The following is a 17500-nucleotide window of genomic DNA, read 5'->3' on the forward strand; positions in this document are numbered from 1 at the left end:
CAGTCAGGATCATTTCTAACTAGCCAGCTAGTATTGCTTACTTCATGTCTATAACATGCTTTACTTGCTACATGGATAATTTCAGCGAATATTCTTAAGGTGAGATGAATGATAAGATCATTAAACTTCACTGTGTTCGGTGGGTTGCTAACTAACGACATCACCTACAGTAGCCTACTAGCCAGCTAGTTACAGCTGTTGAACAATCTCAATAGAATTTTCGTGACCGTAAATCCCTTTCAATGCAATATCCCTTAACTAAAGAAACAATTTAAGGTATTCTGTGCAACACCCTTAAATAAACCCCTTACCTAAGGAGAAATTAAGCCTTAAGGGTCATACTTCAGGGGAAAAACTTAAGGTGTTTGTGTTTACCCTCACTCTGTCTGGCAGTCGCACCATGGTAATGTGAAAAAAAAGGCCATTATGAAACACAGTCACACCGGTAGGCGTTCAAGCGTTAGGTAATCAAATACACCGTATGGCGGTATATTAAAAATTCATATCATAATGAAAATATACACCGGTATACGGTGTGAACCGGTATACCGCCCAGCACTAGTTGGCACTGGCACTTAAAAACACTAAATGAGTAAATTGCAATAGTTTTGTAGCCTAATTAATGGCCTATAATGTCCATTAATTTCTCCCCTTGTTTGGTTGTTTATTTTAATTTTATTTTTTATTTATTTAATCTATTCTATTTCTTTTCTGCATTATATTAACTGGCATCTAACTTTACTGTACATCTTTCTCTAGGCCTATAGTAGTAGTAGTTTCAGTAACCATATGTTTATTTTTATCTACAATCATAATCTGTTTATTATTATTATTATTATTATTGTTATTATTATTTAGTATTTTCAATTATTTATTTTTATGTTTTGTCATTTATGTCTTTATTTTTGTTTTTATTACTGTTTATTTTATTTCTGAGCACCTTGGGTCAATAACATTGTGTTTAAGTGTGCTATATAAATAAATATGACTTGACTTGACTTGACTAATGTTGGAGTTAGAATAAATACCTCTGTGCCAATTGCTTGATTATTTTAGTCATGTCATTTTCGTTATGCATTATTTGTTTTGGTTGTTTAAAAATGCAAAATAAATGTATCCGATTAATTGATTAATCGATCGATAAAGTGCTAGATTAATCGATTACAAAAAGAATCGATAGCTGCAGCCCTAGTGTGTAGTGTGTGTAGTGTAAGAGTGTGTGTAGTGTAAGAGTGTGTGTAGTGTGTGTAGTGTAACAGTGTTCTCTCTGCAGCTGTCCCTGTTCTTCCCGGTGGTGTATTGTCTGTGCACAGTGTTCCTGGTGTGTGTAGTGTGTGTGTAATAGTGTGTTAGTGTGTGTGTGTGTGTCTCTGCAGCTGTCCCTGTTCTTCCCGGTGGTGTATTGTCTGTGCACGGTGTTCCTGGTGGTGGTTCCGCTCTACAGCGACACCATCAACTCCCTGGTGGGCATCGCCGTGGCCGTCTCCGGGGTCCCCTTCTACTTCCTGTTCGTCCATCTGCCGCCCAGCTCACGGCCGGCCTTCATCAAGCACATGCTGGGTGAGACACACACACACACACTAAGGGTGTCACGATCGATCGAAATGACATCTCGTTCTCAAACTTCAAACTTAAAGGTAGGATCAACGATTTCGCCACACCCCCAATGTCACGTACAACATGTACTACTATTATGCCAAGACGCAAAAACACACACACACACACACACACACACGTGTTGAACTCCAGTTAAAAAACACACACGCACACACGTGTTGAACTGCGGCCAGTAAAAAAAAAAAACGCACACACACGTGTTGAACTGCAGCCAGTTAAAAAATACACATCAACCGCCTGAAGGCACCCTTGCTACTCTGAAATTGCCGGTGTGGAAGTGGCCTAGCCTATTTTGTCCTTCATTCACTCATTCCAAATTACTTTAGGCATACAATGCACATTGATAAGTGCATATTCAATGAACACTAACCTTGGGTCTCTTCGGAGAGTGCTGAAGCAATCAAATTATCATTCTGTGCTATTTCATTTCTCTATGTTTACGCCTCTGTTTAATGTTTGTTCTGTTTTGTTCTGTTTACAACCTCGCGGTAGGAACGGTTTCAAAATAAAAGCCCCCCGAAACAGAATAGGACAAATCGAATCGTCACACACACACACACACATGGCCAGCACTCGCTGGATGAAAGAGACTCACTCACTCACTCACAGCGTTCATCAGACACCTGGGTGGTATTCCATCAACCTCGCTAAAGGCCAAACCTGGCTTATTTCGATAAGTCTCGCTAATTTTAGTGAGAATTCCGTTCCATTAATGAGGCTAACGTGAATCCCAGCTTAGTAACCATGGGAATTTATGCCACAGAACTAACCTGCTCCGTATCAGGTTAACTTTCAAGCTAAATTAAGCTGTGTTGCAAAAAAACCAATCAGTCGGAAAACGAGTCCAAAAAGATGGTTCCGTCAACCTGTGCTCTCGTCACCTGTAGCCTACAACTTAAAAAATAGAAGTAGGCCTATAGAAATGTTTTTTCCGACAATGAACCAAGCATGGATTTACACATTCACTAGCTCCAAAGAATGTATGAAGATTATACGATTAAAAATGTTTTAACTTCACATGCGTGTGGTTCTAGGAATCGTGCTACTCTGCGTCACTTACGTTCGGTGGTGGTGTAACGTGCAGCGAGACGGCATAGGAAAGGAATTACTTTCTTGCGTGTTCACAGGTTTTTAGTTTTTAGTTATAATCTTTGATGAAAGACATATGTCTACTGCTGATAAAGGGTCATGCACATTTGGTAGGCTGTTCAGTGACAGCTTTGCCAGTGGGCTATATTATATCTGATGCAAGCTAAAGGATAATTATTCTGTAGCCTAGGCAGCTAATAATTAAAACTGCTTCATGTGTCGACGATTGTTCATAAATGTCAAATCAACTGTGTGCTACTCAGATTAAATACTAGGCATAAATTGAATTGAAAGCCATTGCATTTCAGATAATTTTATTTCAAACACTTTGGGACTTATGGGAGACAATAGGCTATTATGTTTATAATTTATTTTATAACCACCTACACCTAGACAATAATTTGGAGTGAACTCTTTTAATATAAGAACGTAGGCTATAGATTTGAATAGGCCTTCATATTATAAGTTATAATAAGTTGTTTTTGAGTTTATATTATTTATTCATTCACTCGTTTTGTTCAAGCATAGACTGTATAGTCTATGTGTTCAAGAGTGAAGGCAGTGAAACTCGCAATTGATTTCAAAACATTAGCATTGTTGGGTAACACTCTATAATAAGGTGCCATAATAAATAGCAAACTAGTAATTACCTAAGCCTTTGTTAATATTTGTTAATTGTTACTAAAATATCTATTTGGCACAAGTTAATAGTTTTTTCATCATTAATTAAATATTAGTTGTTTGCATAAAATCTGTATGTTAATGTTTTAACAAATCTATTAACTAATATTGTATTAAAATGTGTTAATAGTTAACTAAATGTCTTTTTGGCACTACCAATATTTCCAGGCTTCAACCAGTGTTGCTTTTCATTCAGACTTATGTGCACGTTTATTTATTTGAGTGTTTTTCATGATTGTGTTGCCATTTCTTTTCCCTGTTTGCTTTGATCGATAACTGAGGTGATTAAATCAGAGGAAGGTTACGTTTAAAATAAAAGTGTTTAAATTGAACTTTTTTTTCCTTCTGGTCCTTATCTGAAATGGATTAAAAAAAAAAAAATCAATAATTATCAATATCGACTGATATGAAATACTTATATCGTGATAGTTTTCCGCCATATCGCCCAGCCCTAACCCACACACACCCTCACTCACTCTCACAGGCACACACACACACACCCACACACACCCTCACTCACTCTCACAGGCACACACACACACACACACGCACACACTCACACTCACTTACACTCACTTGGTCACTGCCAGCATTCATCAGACACATGCTTGGTGAGACACACACACACAAATACACATACAGTAAACAAACACACACACACACACTCTCACTTGGTCACTGCCAGCGCTCATCAGACAAGCACTGACTGAGAGGCACACAGACAGGCTCGTTCACGGCCAGCATTCATCATAAATGTAGTGAGTGAGGAAGACCACACTCTAACACACACACACACACACACCTAAATACACACACAAGAAATGCTGCTTGACATGCCAGTCTAAGTTTTCCACATACACCTTCCCATATGTGGACGGACACACACGCACACACACACCAGAGTGTGCTCACACAAATAAGACACAGGAGTTTAACTTTTATACACTCATTGAGACACACACACACACACACGCACACACACACACACGCACACACACGCACGCCTTAAAGCCTCCTCTGGAGTTTGCACATTGAAACAAATGTAAGACTGCTACTGCTTATTGACACACACACACACACACACCCCTCTAGTTCCAGACCTGCAGTTTGTGTGTGTGTGTGTGTGTGTCAGCCCACAGTCCTGCTAGATCAGTTTACCCCTGGGGAGGGACAGAGGGGAGGATGACTCCTGTCTGCTCTAAACATGTCCACAGAGTTAACACACACACACACACACACACACACACACACACACACACACCCACACACACACACACACAGAACAACAGATGCATGTGAGCTTCTCTAATAAAAATCTAAAGAATCTCGGGATGCTTTTTCGATCCATCCCCTGTGTGTGTGTGTGTGTGTGTGTGTGTGTGTGTGTGAGAGAGAGACACATGGACAAAATAGAAGTGACTCTGACCAGTGACACAGCACACACACACACACACAATGTATTACCGTGGAGTGGTCTCCCCCACTGATACACAAGATTGACCTCTCGCCACAGTTGACCTCATGAAATCAAGAGCAACATTCCAGAAGTTTCTCTGAACTAGAAACTATGTAACAGTTCACACTCCCTGACCGCACCAACGGGACCAGGACAGAGTGAGCGATGTGATCGTGTGGGACGAGTCAACAGCAGCTTAATAGCTTAAGCAAACAGAGCTGTCCCAATCCAGTGTTTTTAAAGATGCATACTACATACATACTACAGTGGGCATTACTTACTACATACATACTACAGTGGGCATTACTTACTACATACATACTACAGTGGGCATTACTTACTACATACATACTACAGTGGGCATTACTTACTACATACAGTACATATTACTTCCACCGGCTAACTTCCACTAATGTTAGTGCTGCCTGTGGTTAACTAATGTAGCTCCCCTCAGTATGATCAGAAAATGAATGGGATGACCGTCGTAAGAGACTATTCCAGTGCTGTTGTCAAAATACTCGGTATAACTTAGTTCAAAGCGAGAGTATTCAATGGTCAGTTTAGGCAAACCGTTTGTGTTGCTTAGTAACGAGATAGAACGTAGTATGGTCTGAGCGCTGCGTTGCGCTTACCGCTGCCGGTGCGTTACTTCCTGTGTGATCCCCGCCTGAAGCCCACCGCACACACGGGCGATAAGACAGTCAAACGCAAAGGTGGAATTCTGTAATCGCTTTACTACACACTGGTGGCGATCACCCATCGATTCAGTCGACGGATCAAAATTGCCCTGAAAAATAGAAGAGGGTGGAGCGATGGCGCCGGTCGCCTGCCGTTCCACTTGCTGTGTGCGTTGCATCATTCACTACAATAGATTCTATTCCATTTGCCGGTCGCCTGCCGTTCCACTTGCTGTGTGCGTTGCATCATTCACTACAATAGATTCTATTCCATTTGCCGGTCGCCTGCCGTTCCACTTGCTGTGTGCGTTGCATCATTCACTACAATAGATTCTATTCCATTTGCCGGTCGCCTGCCGTTCCACTTGCTGTGTGCGTTGCATCATTCACTACAATAGATTCTATTCCATTTGCCGGTCGCCTGCCGTTCCACTTTGCTGTGTTGCATCATTCACTACAATAGATTCTATTCCATTTGCCGGTCGCCTGCCGTTCCACTTGCTGTGTCGCGTTGCATCATTCACTACAATAGATTCTATTCCATTTGCGGTTAAGCCTGCCGTTCCAATTTGCTGTGTGCGTTGCATCATTCACTACAATAGATTCTATTCCATTTGCCGGTCGCCTGCCGTTCCACTTGCTGTGTGCGTTGCATCATTCACTACAATAGATTCTATTCCATTTGCCGGTCGCCTGCCGTTCCACTTGCTGTGTCGTTGCATCATTCACTACAATAGATTCTATTCCATTTGCCGGTCGCCTGCCGTTCCAATTTGCTGTGTCGCGTTGCATCATTCACTACAATAGATTCTATTCCATTTGCGGGTCGCCTGCGTTCCACTTGCTGTGTCGCGTTGCATCATTCACTACAATAGATTCTATTCCATTTGCCGTTAAGCCTGCCGTTCCACTTGCTGTGTCGCGTTGCATCATTCACTACAATAGATTCTATTCCATTTGCCGGTCGCCTGCCGTTCCACTTGCTGTGTAATGCGTTGCATCATTCACTACAATAGATTCTATTCCATTTGCCGGTCGCCTGCCGTTCCACTTGCTGTGTGCGTTGCATCATTCACTACAATAGATTCTATTCCATTTGCGGTCGCCTGCCGTTCCACTTGCTGTGTCGCGTTGCATCATTCACTACAATAGATTCTATTCCATTTGCCGGTCGCCTGCCGTTCCACTTGCTGTGTCGCGTTGCATCATTCACTACAATAGATTCTATTCCATTTGCGGTTACTACAATAGATTCCCATGCCGGTCGCTTCGTTCCACTTGCTGTGTCGCGTTGCATCATTCACTACAATAGATTCTATTCCATTTGCCGGTCGCCTGCCGTTCCACTTGCTGTGTGCGTTGCATCATTCACTACAATAGATTCTATTCCATTTGCCGGTCGCCTGCCGTTCCACTTGCTGTGTGCGTTGCATCATTCACTACAATAGATTCTATTCCATTTGCCGGTCGCCTGCCGTTCCACTTGCTGTGTGCGTTGCATCATTCACTACAATAGAATCTATTCCATTTGCCGGTTAGCCTGCGTTCCACTTGCTGTGTCGCGTTGCATCATTCACTACAATAGATTCTATTCCATTTGCCGATTACCTGCCGTTCCACTTGCTGTGTGCGTTGCATCATTCACTACAATAGATTCTATTCCATTTGCCGGGTCATTGCCGCCTGCCGTTCCACTTGCTGTATTCCATTTGCCGTTGCATCATTCACTACAATAGATTCTATTCCATTTGCCGGTCGCCTGCCGTTCCACTTGCTGTGTGCGTTGCATCATTCACTACAATAGATTCTATTCCATTTGCCGGTCGCCTGCCGTTCCATTCTGTGTCGCGTTGCATCATTCACTACAATAGATTCTATTCCATTTGCCGGTCGCCTGCCGTTCCACTTGCTGTGTCGTTGCATCATTCACTACAATAGATTCTATTCCATTTGCCGGGTCGCCTGTCGTTCCACTTGCTGTGTCGCTTGCATCATTCACTACAATAGATTCTATTCCATTTGCCGGGTCGCCTGCCGCCCACTTGCTGATTCTGTATTCCATTTGCCGCGCCTGCATCATTATCATTCACTAAATAGATTCTATTCCATTTGCCGGTCGCCTGCCAGCGTCCACTTGCTGTGTGCGCTTGCATCATTCACTACAATAGATTCTATTCCATTTGCCGGTCGCCTGCCGCTCCACTTGCTGTGTATGCTGTTCATTCACTACAATAGATTCTATTCCATTTGCCGGGTCGCCTCCGTTCCACTTGCTGTGTGCGCGCATTTCACTACAATAGATTCTATTCCATTTGCCGGTCAGCTTCGTCGTTCCACTTGCTGTGTCGTTGCATCATTCACTACAATAGATTCTATTCCATTTGCGATTCGTCTGCCGCTCCACTTGCTGTGTTGCGTTGCATCATTCACTACAATAGATTCTATTCCATTTGCCGGTCGCCTGCCGTTCCACTTGCTGTGTGCGTTGCATCATTCACTACAATAGATTCTATTCCATTTGCCGGTCGCCTGCTATATATATATATATATATATACTATAAAAAAAGTTATCCTACTCCCTCAAAATTCAGACTGACAAATTTTCTAGGATATGGTCTAAATGGACTGGGTATGTTGAACATATAGGCTTAAGATCACATTTTGTCTGGTAATTTTGTTTTTTGTAATTGTCTATGAATATGCATGTCCTTTTTCTCTCTTTCTTTTCTTTTAGAGAAGTGTAGTGAAACTCCCCCTATGTTCTAAATGTTTCTACTGTTAATTTTACACAAATGTACAAAAAAAAAAAAAAAAAAACTTTGGGCTTGGGAAGAAATCTGATATGGACATGAGGATCACTAGGGCCTCAGATAGAAAAGCCAGGTGGTTTTCTTTTCTATTATATTTTATTTATTTAATTATTTTATTTTTTCCTTTCCCTTTCTGATCCTCGGTACCAGGAATCTGTAAACCATACAGTATAACAAAACAGAAAATATGTAAAAAAAAAAATGAATTCCTACATTGTTTTGAAACCTGTTGGCTTCAATAAAGATAAAATAAAAAAAAAAAGAATGTTGGGGTTTATTAGGCATTGTCTAGGCAACGTTAGAATATTGAGGCATTGTCTAGGCAACTTTAGAATGTTGGGGTTCATTGGGCATTGTCTAGGCAACTTTAGAATGTTGGGGTTCATTGGGCATTGTCTAGGCAACTTTAGAATGTTGGGGTTCATTAGGCATTGTCTAGGCAACTTTAGAATATTGAGGCATTGTCTAGGCAACTTTAGAATGTTGGGGTTCATTGGGCATTGTCTAGGCAACTTTAGAATGTTGGGGTTCATTGGGCATTGTCTAGGCAACTTTAGAATATTGGGTTTGTCTTTAGGCATGGATTGGTGAGTTGTCAATGTAGGAGTGACTAGTCCTCTGTCTAGTTGGTGAAAGGATCAGCAGCTGCGTTCCTCACCACAATATGAGGATTTAAAATACATTGGTCATAGAATCTAATCTCCTAATTTGTGTGTGTGTGTGTAGACTGGATCTCCCTGTACACCCAGAAGTTGTGTTTCTGCTGTGTGGCCGATCCTGACCTGGACCTGGACAACCTGCCTGAGGGCAAGACCGATTAGAGAAGCACCCTGCTCCACACACACACACACACCTTACTGTCCTCTCTCTCTCTCTCTCACTCACACTCACTCACACACACACACACACACACACACACACACACACACACACACACACACACACACACACACAGATACAGACACACCTTACTGTCCTCTCTCTCACACAAACACACACACATGTGTGTGTATGACTTTAATTCAGGCTCCTTGATGCCCCTGCACCAGTGCCTTGCTGTGTAGTGCTGGAGTGTGTCTCCCTCTGCTGGGGGCAGTGAGGGATTGCAGCAAAGCCCACTGTTGGACTCACGCAGCCAAGAGGTTCCATTTCACCGCCAGGACATCAGGAACTGTTCTGATGCCAAGAGGTTCTGCGGATCTGAGAGCTGCGACCCCTATGCTGCAGGTCACCGAGGTCACCAAGGTCAGCGCGGGCTGACGGAATGGACAGAGTGGACGAGGGGTGTGTGTCTTTGTGTGTGTGTGTGAGGGGTTTTTAAATGGGGGAAGGATTTCTGGGGGGCCAGAAATTGGAGCTTGACAATCCTGTGTGTGTGTGTGTGTGTGATTTGATGTTGATGGTTGTGTGTATGTCAGAGACACTACGGTTGTGTGTGTGTGTGTGCACCTGATATGTCAGAACTTGGACCAGTAGATTCTGTTAGATGAGGAAATGGGACCGTGCTCACAAGTAGATGGTTCTGTCAGATAAGGAACAGGAACCAAATCTTTTATGTTATGATGCCTTCAGGGGGGTAAGTGCTAGAGTTAGCTGAACAGCGCAAGCTTTACTGTGTTTCCTGCCAAAGTGATTGTGTCAGTCATCATTTAATGTGTTTGGGACACTAGCCACAGCAAAGTCATCACTTTATGTGTAAAACGTGTTGCCGTCCACCACTATGTTATTTGTGTGGAAGCTGTGCAATCCATGACACCTGATGTGGTTTCTGAGTAGCGTGGGCACTGAAGCTGTGACGCCACAGTCAGGGTCTGGGCCTAATCCTGGTCCTCATCCTAATCCTGGTCCTCAGGCCTGGTCTTGGGGTCTTCGGGGATGTGGGGGATGCCTTTAGAGCTGGGTAGTGTGTGTAGTGTTGTCGCGTCGCCTCTCATCTGACATATGTAATGTTTCTATGTAAATGCTTCTGTATGATTGTGGGTCTCACACATACACACACACACACACACACACCACACACACACACACACACACACACACAGACACACACCAGCTTTCACACTTTCCAGCTTCATTCGCACCAGGGGTGGAAATTAAATTGTAAAATGTGTACATCTACCAGCCATTGGCAGATTCTCAGTCAAATGCACCAGCCACTCAATTTGAAATTGTTACTTTGTGTCTGAACTCTACCAGCCAATTTCATATTTTACCAGCATTTGGCTGGTGGCTGGTGCCAATTTCCACACACACACACACACACACAAACACACACACACACACTTACATACAAACACAAACACATTTACATACAAACACACTTGCACACAAGTTCAACAGTAAGTCAGCGGTCACATCCTCCTCTAGTGTCACACACACACGATGTGTGTGAGCTACACGGGCAATGCTGCTCTTGTCTACACACTACACACACTACACACACTTACACACTACACACACTTACACACACCACACACTACACACACTTACACACTACACACACTTACACACTACACACACTTACACACTACACACACTTACACACACTACACACACTACACACACTTACACACTACACACTACACACTACACACACTACACACACTTACACACTACACACACTTACACACTACACACTACACACACTTACACACTACATACACTTACACACACTTACACACACTTACACACTATACACACACTTACACACTATACACACTACACAAATACATACACACACTACACACTTTACACACTACACACACTTACACACTTTCAATTTCTGTTTCTCCTGAGCTTTATGTGACGTAACCGCTGAAGCGGTTTCCATGATTTATTCATAAATGTTCTTCAAGTCCAAAGGTGATCATCTCTCAGGCGTGCGTGCGTGTGTGTGTGTGTGTGTGTGTGTGTGTGTGTGTGTGTGTGTCTAAGGCACGCATTGTTCTGAGAAGTGTGCAGCGTCTACCTCCTAGAGTGTGACCACCCATGTGACCCCCCATGCCACGTTTTAGCCTTTATATCTTTTATATCTGGACACCGTTCTGGTCTTCTGGTCTTCGACATCGTTGATGCCTGGTCTTTATTGGACACCGTTCTGGTCTTTTACATCGTTGATGGTCTTTATTGAATCGTCATGTTTTGTGCTTTACGAAGTCTATGCGTTCCAACATTGTCATGTTTGTGAAGATGTTTGTATTTATTTTGTTGGATTATACACACACTATACAATAAAAGCAATCTGGAAGATTTCAGCCTTGTGGTTGTTTTTTAAAGTGTAACTCTGGAGTAAAAACAACCTAGGGTCTGTTTACGGTAGTAACAACTTCAAGCTTTTAATTAAGATTACATTAATTGGTGGCGTTTTTAGCAAGACCGTTTTATTTGCATTATCACTGAATGGGCTTACAGTCGATGCTGGCAAGGAGCATGTCCCTATATAAATTTATACAATTGACAATTAAATATAATTACACTTCTGTTCTGTGTGGTTGGTGAGAGTTTCTACAGACAATAGACACCTGACGAAGACCTGAGTGTATCACCCACCATTAAACTGGGAGCTTTAGACACAGTGTGCGGATATCTTTTCTTTTGTTTTCTATAGACAAACCGAAGTTTTGTAAACTTTAAAAGTGTACAGAGAACACGACCTGTATCTGTAGGTAGAAAATCCCCTTTCTGGTCCGGTAGCGTGAAATCAGTGGGTGCGTTCGATCTTGCTGTGCTGCGCAGATTGTTTGTATTGTAAGATGCAGCCAGATCTGTGCAGTGCTACAAGATCGAGCACAGTTGCCTACACACGGCATAAATGAAAATTCAATGTCAGCATAATGAGATTGTTATCATTATCGGAAAATCCCGACAGGGCTAGACGAGAACCCCAGGCTGAGTGGTATGAAAAAGGTGAATCTGAAGCACAAACCCCGTTACCATTAACCGCAGTAAGACAGCTATACTGTGGCAGACTATCCTAGGCTACTGGTTGTCATAGTTTTACCCACAAAGAGTGTACTGTCTACCTTACCTAACACCTTCTCATTTTGTGTTTGTCCAGCCCTTCACCTCTGTGAACCTGGTGCCCCATGTCGGGTTGATATGGCCTTCTGTGTCCCCGAGAAATTATGAAAAGCTTTGGCATCCTTGGTAAACGTCAGTCTTGTACATAATATTTTTTTTTAATTTTTAGTGGAAACGTGCTATATAATGGAACAGTCTGCATTTTATAGCTCATTTAGTGTGTGCACTTGTAAAACTTGTGATGTAGCCTAGCCTTCACAATCCTTGGGTAGGAGAAAAGCAGTTGGGGCCTACTATTGTACTTTAGAAGGAGAGGTGTAGGACCTACAATGTTACTTTGGGAGGAGAGGGAGAGGTGTAATTTGATTTAATTTTTAACTGACCCATACACAACAAAAATATATTTGAAATATATTTTCACAATTTATTTTTGAGATATATGTAAATATTCAAAATTGGCCCAAAAATATATTTTTTGACACTTACAAATATATTTCAATATATTTTTTTTCTGTATGGGGAAAAATCAACAACCTTCAAGCTGCATCCTCTTCAATCAGCATCAATATCAATATCTATTTATCAATAGTTTCCCTAAAAGTCATCAGGAGGTAGCCTATTCCATCAACTTCGCTAATGAAGGCGGCGCTTAACAGAAAGGTAGGCTTAAAGCATAAAGGTGATGAGAACACAGCACAGGTTGACGGAATTGTCTTTTGGGCCTCGTTTTCCGACTGATGGGTTTTTCTGTAACAAAGCTTGATTCAGCTTGAAAGTTCACCTGTTACGGAGCAGGCTAGTTCTATGGCATAAATTCCCAGTTACCAAGCTGAGATTCACGTAAACCACACTAATGGAACGGAACTCTCACTAAAATTAGCGAGACATCGGAATAAGCCAAGTTTGGCCTTTAGCGAGGTTGATGAAATACCTATACTGTATGTCATCATTTAAGGGGTTATTGATGGAATACCCCCCAGATGTCATCATTTGAAGGGGTTATTTGTCAGAATTTTCTTCTGTTCAACAGTCAGTCTTACTCACGTGGTGGAATCGCAATATCAGGCTTTGGTGTCTTCCGATGTTAACCTCAAATCCACACATCGCCCAGGAGACCAGAGTGGTGCTGGTGCAGGGGTAAGTGTGGTCCTGCCGTGTGTGTGTGTGTGTGGTGCAGGGGTAAGTGTGGTCCTGCCGTGTGTGTGTGTGTGGTGCAGGGGTAAGGTGCGGGGCTGCCGTGTGTCAGGTCACAGGTTTACAGCCCACTGAGAGTGATGCTGGTGTGTGTGTGTGTGTGTGTAACCAGTTTATAGGTGAACTCTAGTAAAGGGCCTGCTTTTGTGTGACATCTACTGTATAGGAGGTTTATATAAATATCCTTTTCTCTTGTTACAAAAAAAATAAATACACAACAGTTAGTGAGAAGATGTTTAATGAGCACATCACAATACAAGCCACCAGGTAGAACCCAGATATCAAAAACATTTCAGTAAAATGTTATACAAAAATCACACTCTTGAAGGGGCAGCCGTGGCCCACTGGTTAGCACTCTGGACTTGTAACCGGAGGGTTGCCGGTTCGAGCCCCGACCAGTGGGCCGCGGCTGAAGTCCCCTTGAGCAAGGCACCTAGCCCCTCACTGCTCCCCGAGCGCCGCCGTTGAAGCAGGCAGCTCACTGCGCCGGGATTAGTGTGTGCTTCACCTCTCAGTGTGTTCACTGTGTGCTGTTTGTGTTTCACTAATTCACCGATTGGGTTAAATGCAGAGACCAAATCCTCACGGGATCAAAAAAGTATATATACTTATACTCGGGACGAGTAAGCTTGGACTCTCAGGATGATTGATTCATTGATATAGATAGATAGATAGATAGATAGATAGATAGGTAGGTGGGTAGATCCATCCATCCAGTAGCTGTGTTAGACATACAGAGAGAACACCACAAACCAAAAGTTTGTATAAAAATGTTTACATAAAAATGTTTTAAGTAAGAGAGGTATACAACTTAAAATAGTCCTCTATCTGATAAACAGAATCAAGTAAAGAAATGATTTGCTAACTTGAGGAAATCCTGTGAACTCTATGGCAGTGGAGCAGTTTTCATGGCAGCTTCGTGAAAAGCCTTCATCTTCTGTATCCCTTCAATGATGCTGAAAGAGAGAGAGAGAGATGGGAAAAGGGACAATACTGTTTCCTGACCACAATAAATTCAGTGAATGAGGACCATCAGCCCCAGAATTTGTGCATGACCGAAATACAAACACAGGAAAACTACAGACTTAGATGAACTGTACTGGATTTATGTTTTCAGAAATTGGACCTAGATCACAGTTTTAAAGTTAACACACAAAAAAAAAATCACATTTGATAATATAGCTTCTGGGTCAAAGTAAGTCAACACTGACTCTACTGTTCTCCTTCTGAGGGGAAGAGTAGCTGCAAAGACCGCAGAGCACAGTGTAGGGGTTCATGAGTTCATCCTTATTTGGGGACCTTTAGGGGCACTATAAGCCGTTGCATGCACAGCTGTACACACCTCTGCAGAGGTGGACTGGGAAAGAAATTCGGCCCTGAATTTGTCCGCTAGCGTTGGCCAGAGGTCCAGAATTGACATCAACAGACTAGTAAAAACGTAGTACTGGCTAGATTTTGTCTTTACGTTCCATCAATTTGCCCCAGTATGCCGAAGGCTAGTATCAGGGATGTTCTTAAAGGTGGAGATTCCAGGCTTCGGGTGAAAACGTGTAAAGGCATTGGGGTCTTCAAGAGGTTCTGTTCTGTTTGAATGAAATCCTATGGGAGAAATGTCTCAGTTCCCTGAACACACACCTATTTTTGTAAAACAGTTGGCTTCATAGTAATTAGACTACCTTTGTGATTGTCTTTCACATCTTATCCACAGCCTAAGAAACTACAGTATGATGCCATCTACTAAGATCTAAAATGTAAAAAAAAAAGATACCTTGTTGTGAAACAACTAGGGTTGTAAAGGTATGGTATGCGAAAATTTCATGGGCTTTATTAGTCTATAAAGACTTTGTAAGTCAACATTATATTATGCAGCATCATATAGTAGGCTAATATAATGTTGACTTTAAATTAGGGATGCGGCGGCCGATATATTATTAGCCGATAAGTGAAAAAATGAAAATATTATTATCGGTCCGATAACAGAATTCTGGCCGATAATTTGCTCGATATTTTAAAGTCCTAATTTAGGCATAATGTGAAGGTCCGGCCTGGCTACACTGAGCTACTTGAGCTTGGTTGGCTATACTTTTTCCTCAATATAATGTCAGCGGTGTGAATGTATTTCACCACTCTAACAAAATCTGTGGATATGCGTTCATTTGGGAATCTGCATCTCAAAATCCTCTGGTGAATGATTCGCCATTTAACCTTAACAGAGCGGAGCTCAGCCCTATCTAGAGCCGTCTTGTGCTGATGTGTTTGCACTTTACCGCGCTGGTCGGGGAAACAAATGAACAAACTCGTTAGTGGGACGAGTATAAGTAGGCCTAGTTCTAAGTTGTGTTTTAGTATTATATTTGCATTACTTTAGCTTGGGTTTTGTATTATTACCTAGAAATATGCTAACCATTCGTGCTTCAGTTCCAGACAGGTCATCATAAAAAGTTATTAAAACCTTCGGGGCTAACTCCTTTCAGCAGGTTGTGCGCAACAGAGTAGACGGACAAGATACAGTCTGAGGAGTTGCAGCTTTATTCAGTTACCCGCAGTTGAAACCTTCCCTAAGTTTCCCTCACAAACTCTGATTTGGTCGCTATACTGTAGCTTATTCCCAAGCTGAGTCGTTTATGAGCCGCTTAGTCCTAAATGAAAACGATTCAAACTCTCTAGCCACTCACTCGCAATTCACTGACGTCAGGTTCACTTAAAGGAGCCACACATACTGTAGGGCTGGGCTACTGTTATGTTGTTGACTGCCGTACTATTGAGGACTAGCCTATTATGAGTTCTGTCCATCATTTGGTGGTAGGTAAAATTACTGCTATAAAATTATGCTTATTAAATGCTTTCCCCAAATCACTTTTCACAATTTTTTTTCAAGAGTAATATTATCGGTTATCGTATCGGTATTGGCCACAACAAACCAATAAATATCGGTTATCGTTATCGGCCCTAAAATTCCATATCGGTGCATCTCTACTTTAAATCACTATTTGCCAATAAGGAAGTTAACGCTTGGCAATGGAACGTGGCCAGACTCTGTGCATCATGAAATATGAAATATGTACGATAGTCTGGTAGGACCAGGCTAATGGAAAGTTTCCAAAATTCCTGGAATTTTGCAGCCTTAGAGACAACTGACGGAAAAATCCGCTCTGTTGTTACAGGAACACTGTGTCCGTACATCGGCAGAATGATGTTGGAAAAGTGATACCATTGGCTTGCAGTGATACATATGACCCGAGCTATCAGTTAGCCGTTACATTTTAGTCAATGGGAAAAGTGGTAAGCTTGCTATCTCTCTCTTTAAGAACATCTCTGCCAGTACACCACATCACCTTTGTAACACAGTAGTGTGTTTAAGCAGACATTTGCTGAATTGATATACAAACAGTCTACAGCAACATTTTTCACTAAACGGACCGGACAACAGTTGTCATATTTGACGGACCGCAGCAGGGATGTTGATAGTATTTTTGTGAGAGGTGGTGCTGATCATATTATCGGGGGGTTCCGGGGTGTCTCCCAGGAAAATTTGAAATTCTGAAATTTGGCTGTTAAATATACCCCTTTTAACGCAGTTTGAAAGGGCATACACTCAAACCTTTAACAGAGTAAGCAGGGCCCGCTTTCTGTCTGACTCAGGTGACGGAACATTGGCATCTCTGCCCAGGGTTCATAATCCATCCATGCCATGCCACGAAGCATTCATGCCTATGTCCCACAAAATGTTTGGAATACCCTAATTGACTGACTTAACTAACTACTTGTTTGTGATTTTAATAATATTTTTTGCATGGTAGGAAATCTCAGACCCCACCACAGATTTGGTCCCCCCAATGTTGACATCATGACTACGCCTTGAGCAAAAACTATAGCGCTTTGGTAAATGGAGATGCAGATCATCTCCTAATTATTTTCTTTTTGCAACAGCCCATTATGCACTCACTCCAGCGAGA

General features: G+C 42.2%; 2 protein-coding genes and 1 long non-coding RNA gene across 3 annotated transcripts in view; 2 read left to right on the forward strand and 1 right to left on the reverse strand.

The window, feature by feature from the left end:
- Positions 1-9235, forward strand: part of si:dkeyp-120h9.1 (Y+L amino acid transporter 2-like) — a 37555-nt gene extending 28320 nt beyond the window's left edge. The window contains exons 9-10 of the mRNA XM_048229781.1: positions 1377-1560; positions 9057-9235. Coding sequence (XP_048085738.1) covers positions 1377-1560; positions 9057-9151 — 279 coding nt within the window. The 3' untranslated portion in view covers positions 9152-9235. The remainder of the gene's footprint in view (positions 1-1376; positions 1561-9056) is intronic.
- Positions 5661-7163, reverse strand: LOC125285364. Its single transcript, XR_007192017.1, has 2 exons — positions 7129-7163; positions 5661-5941 (listed from the first exon to the last, which is right to left on the reverse strand). It is a non-coding gene; the product is annotated as an uncharacterized LOC125285364 (long non-coding RNA).
- Positions 9236-12265: 3030 nt separating the features above from the next.
- ripor2 (RHO family interacting cell polarization regulator 2) overlaps positions 12266-17500 on the forward strand; it is a 115043-nt gene continuing 109808 nt past the window's right edge. The window contains exons 1-2 of the mRNA XM_048229520.1: positions 12266-12476; positions 13381-13487. The gene's annotated coding sequence lies outside the window, so the exon portion shown is untranslated. The remainder of the gene's footprint in view (positions 12477-13380; positions 13488-17500) is intronic.

Source organism: Alosa alosa, chromosome 20, assembly GCF_017589495.1.
Source record: "Alosa alosa isolate M-15738 ecotype Scorff River chromosome 20, AALO_Geno_1.1, whole genome shotgun sequence".
Taxonomy (NCBI): domain Eukaryota; kingdom Metazoa; phylum Chordata; class Actinopteri; order Clupeiformes; family Clupeidae; genus Alosa; species Alosa alosa.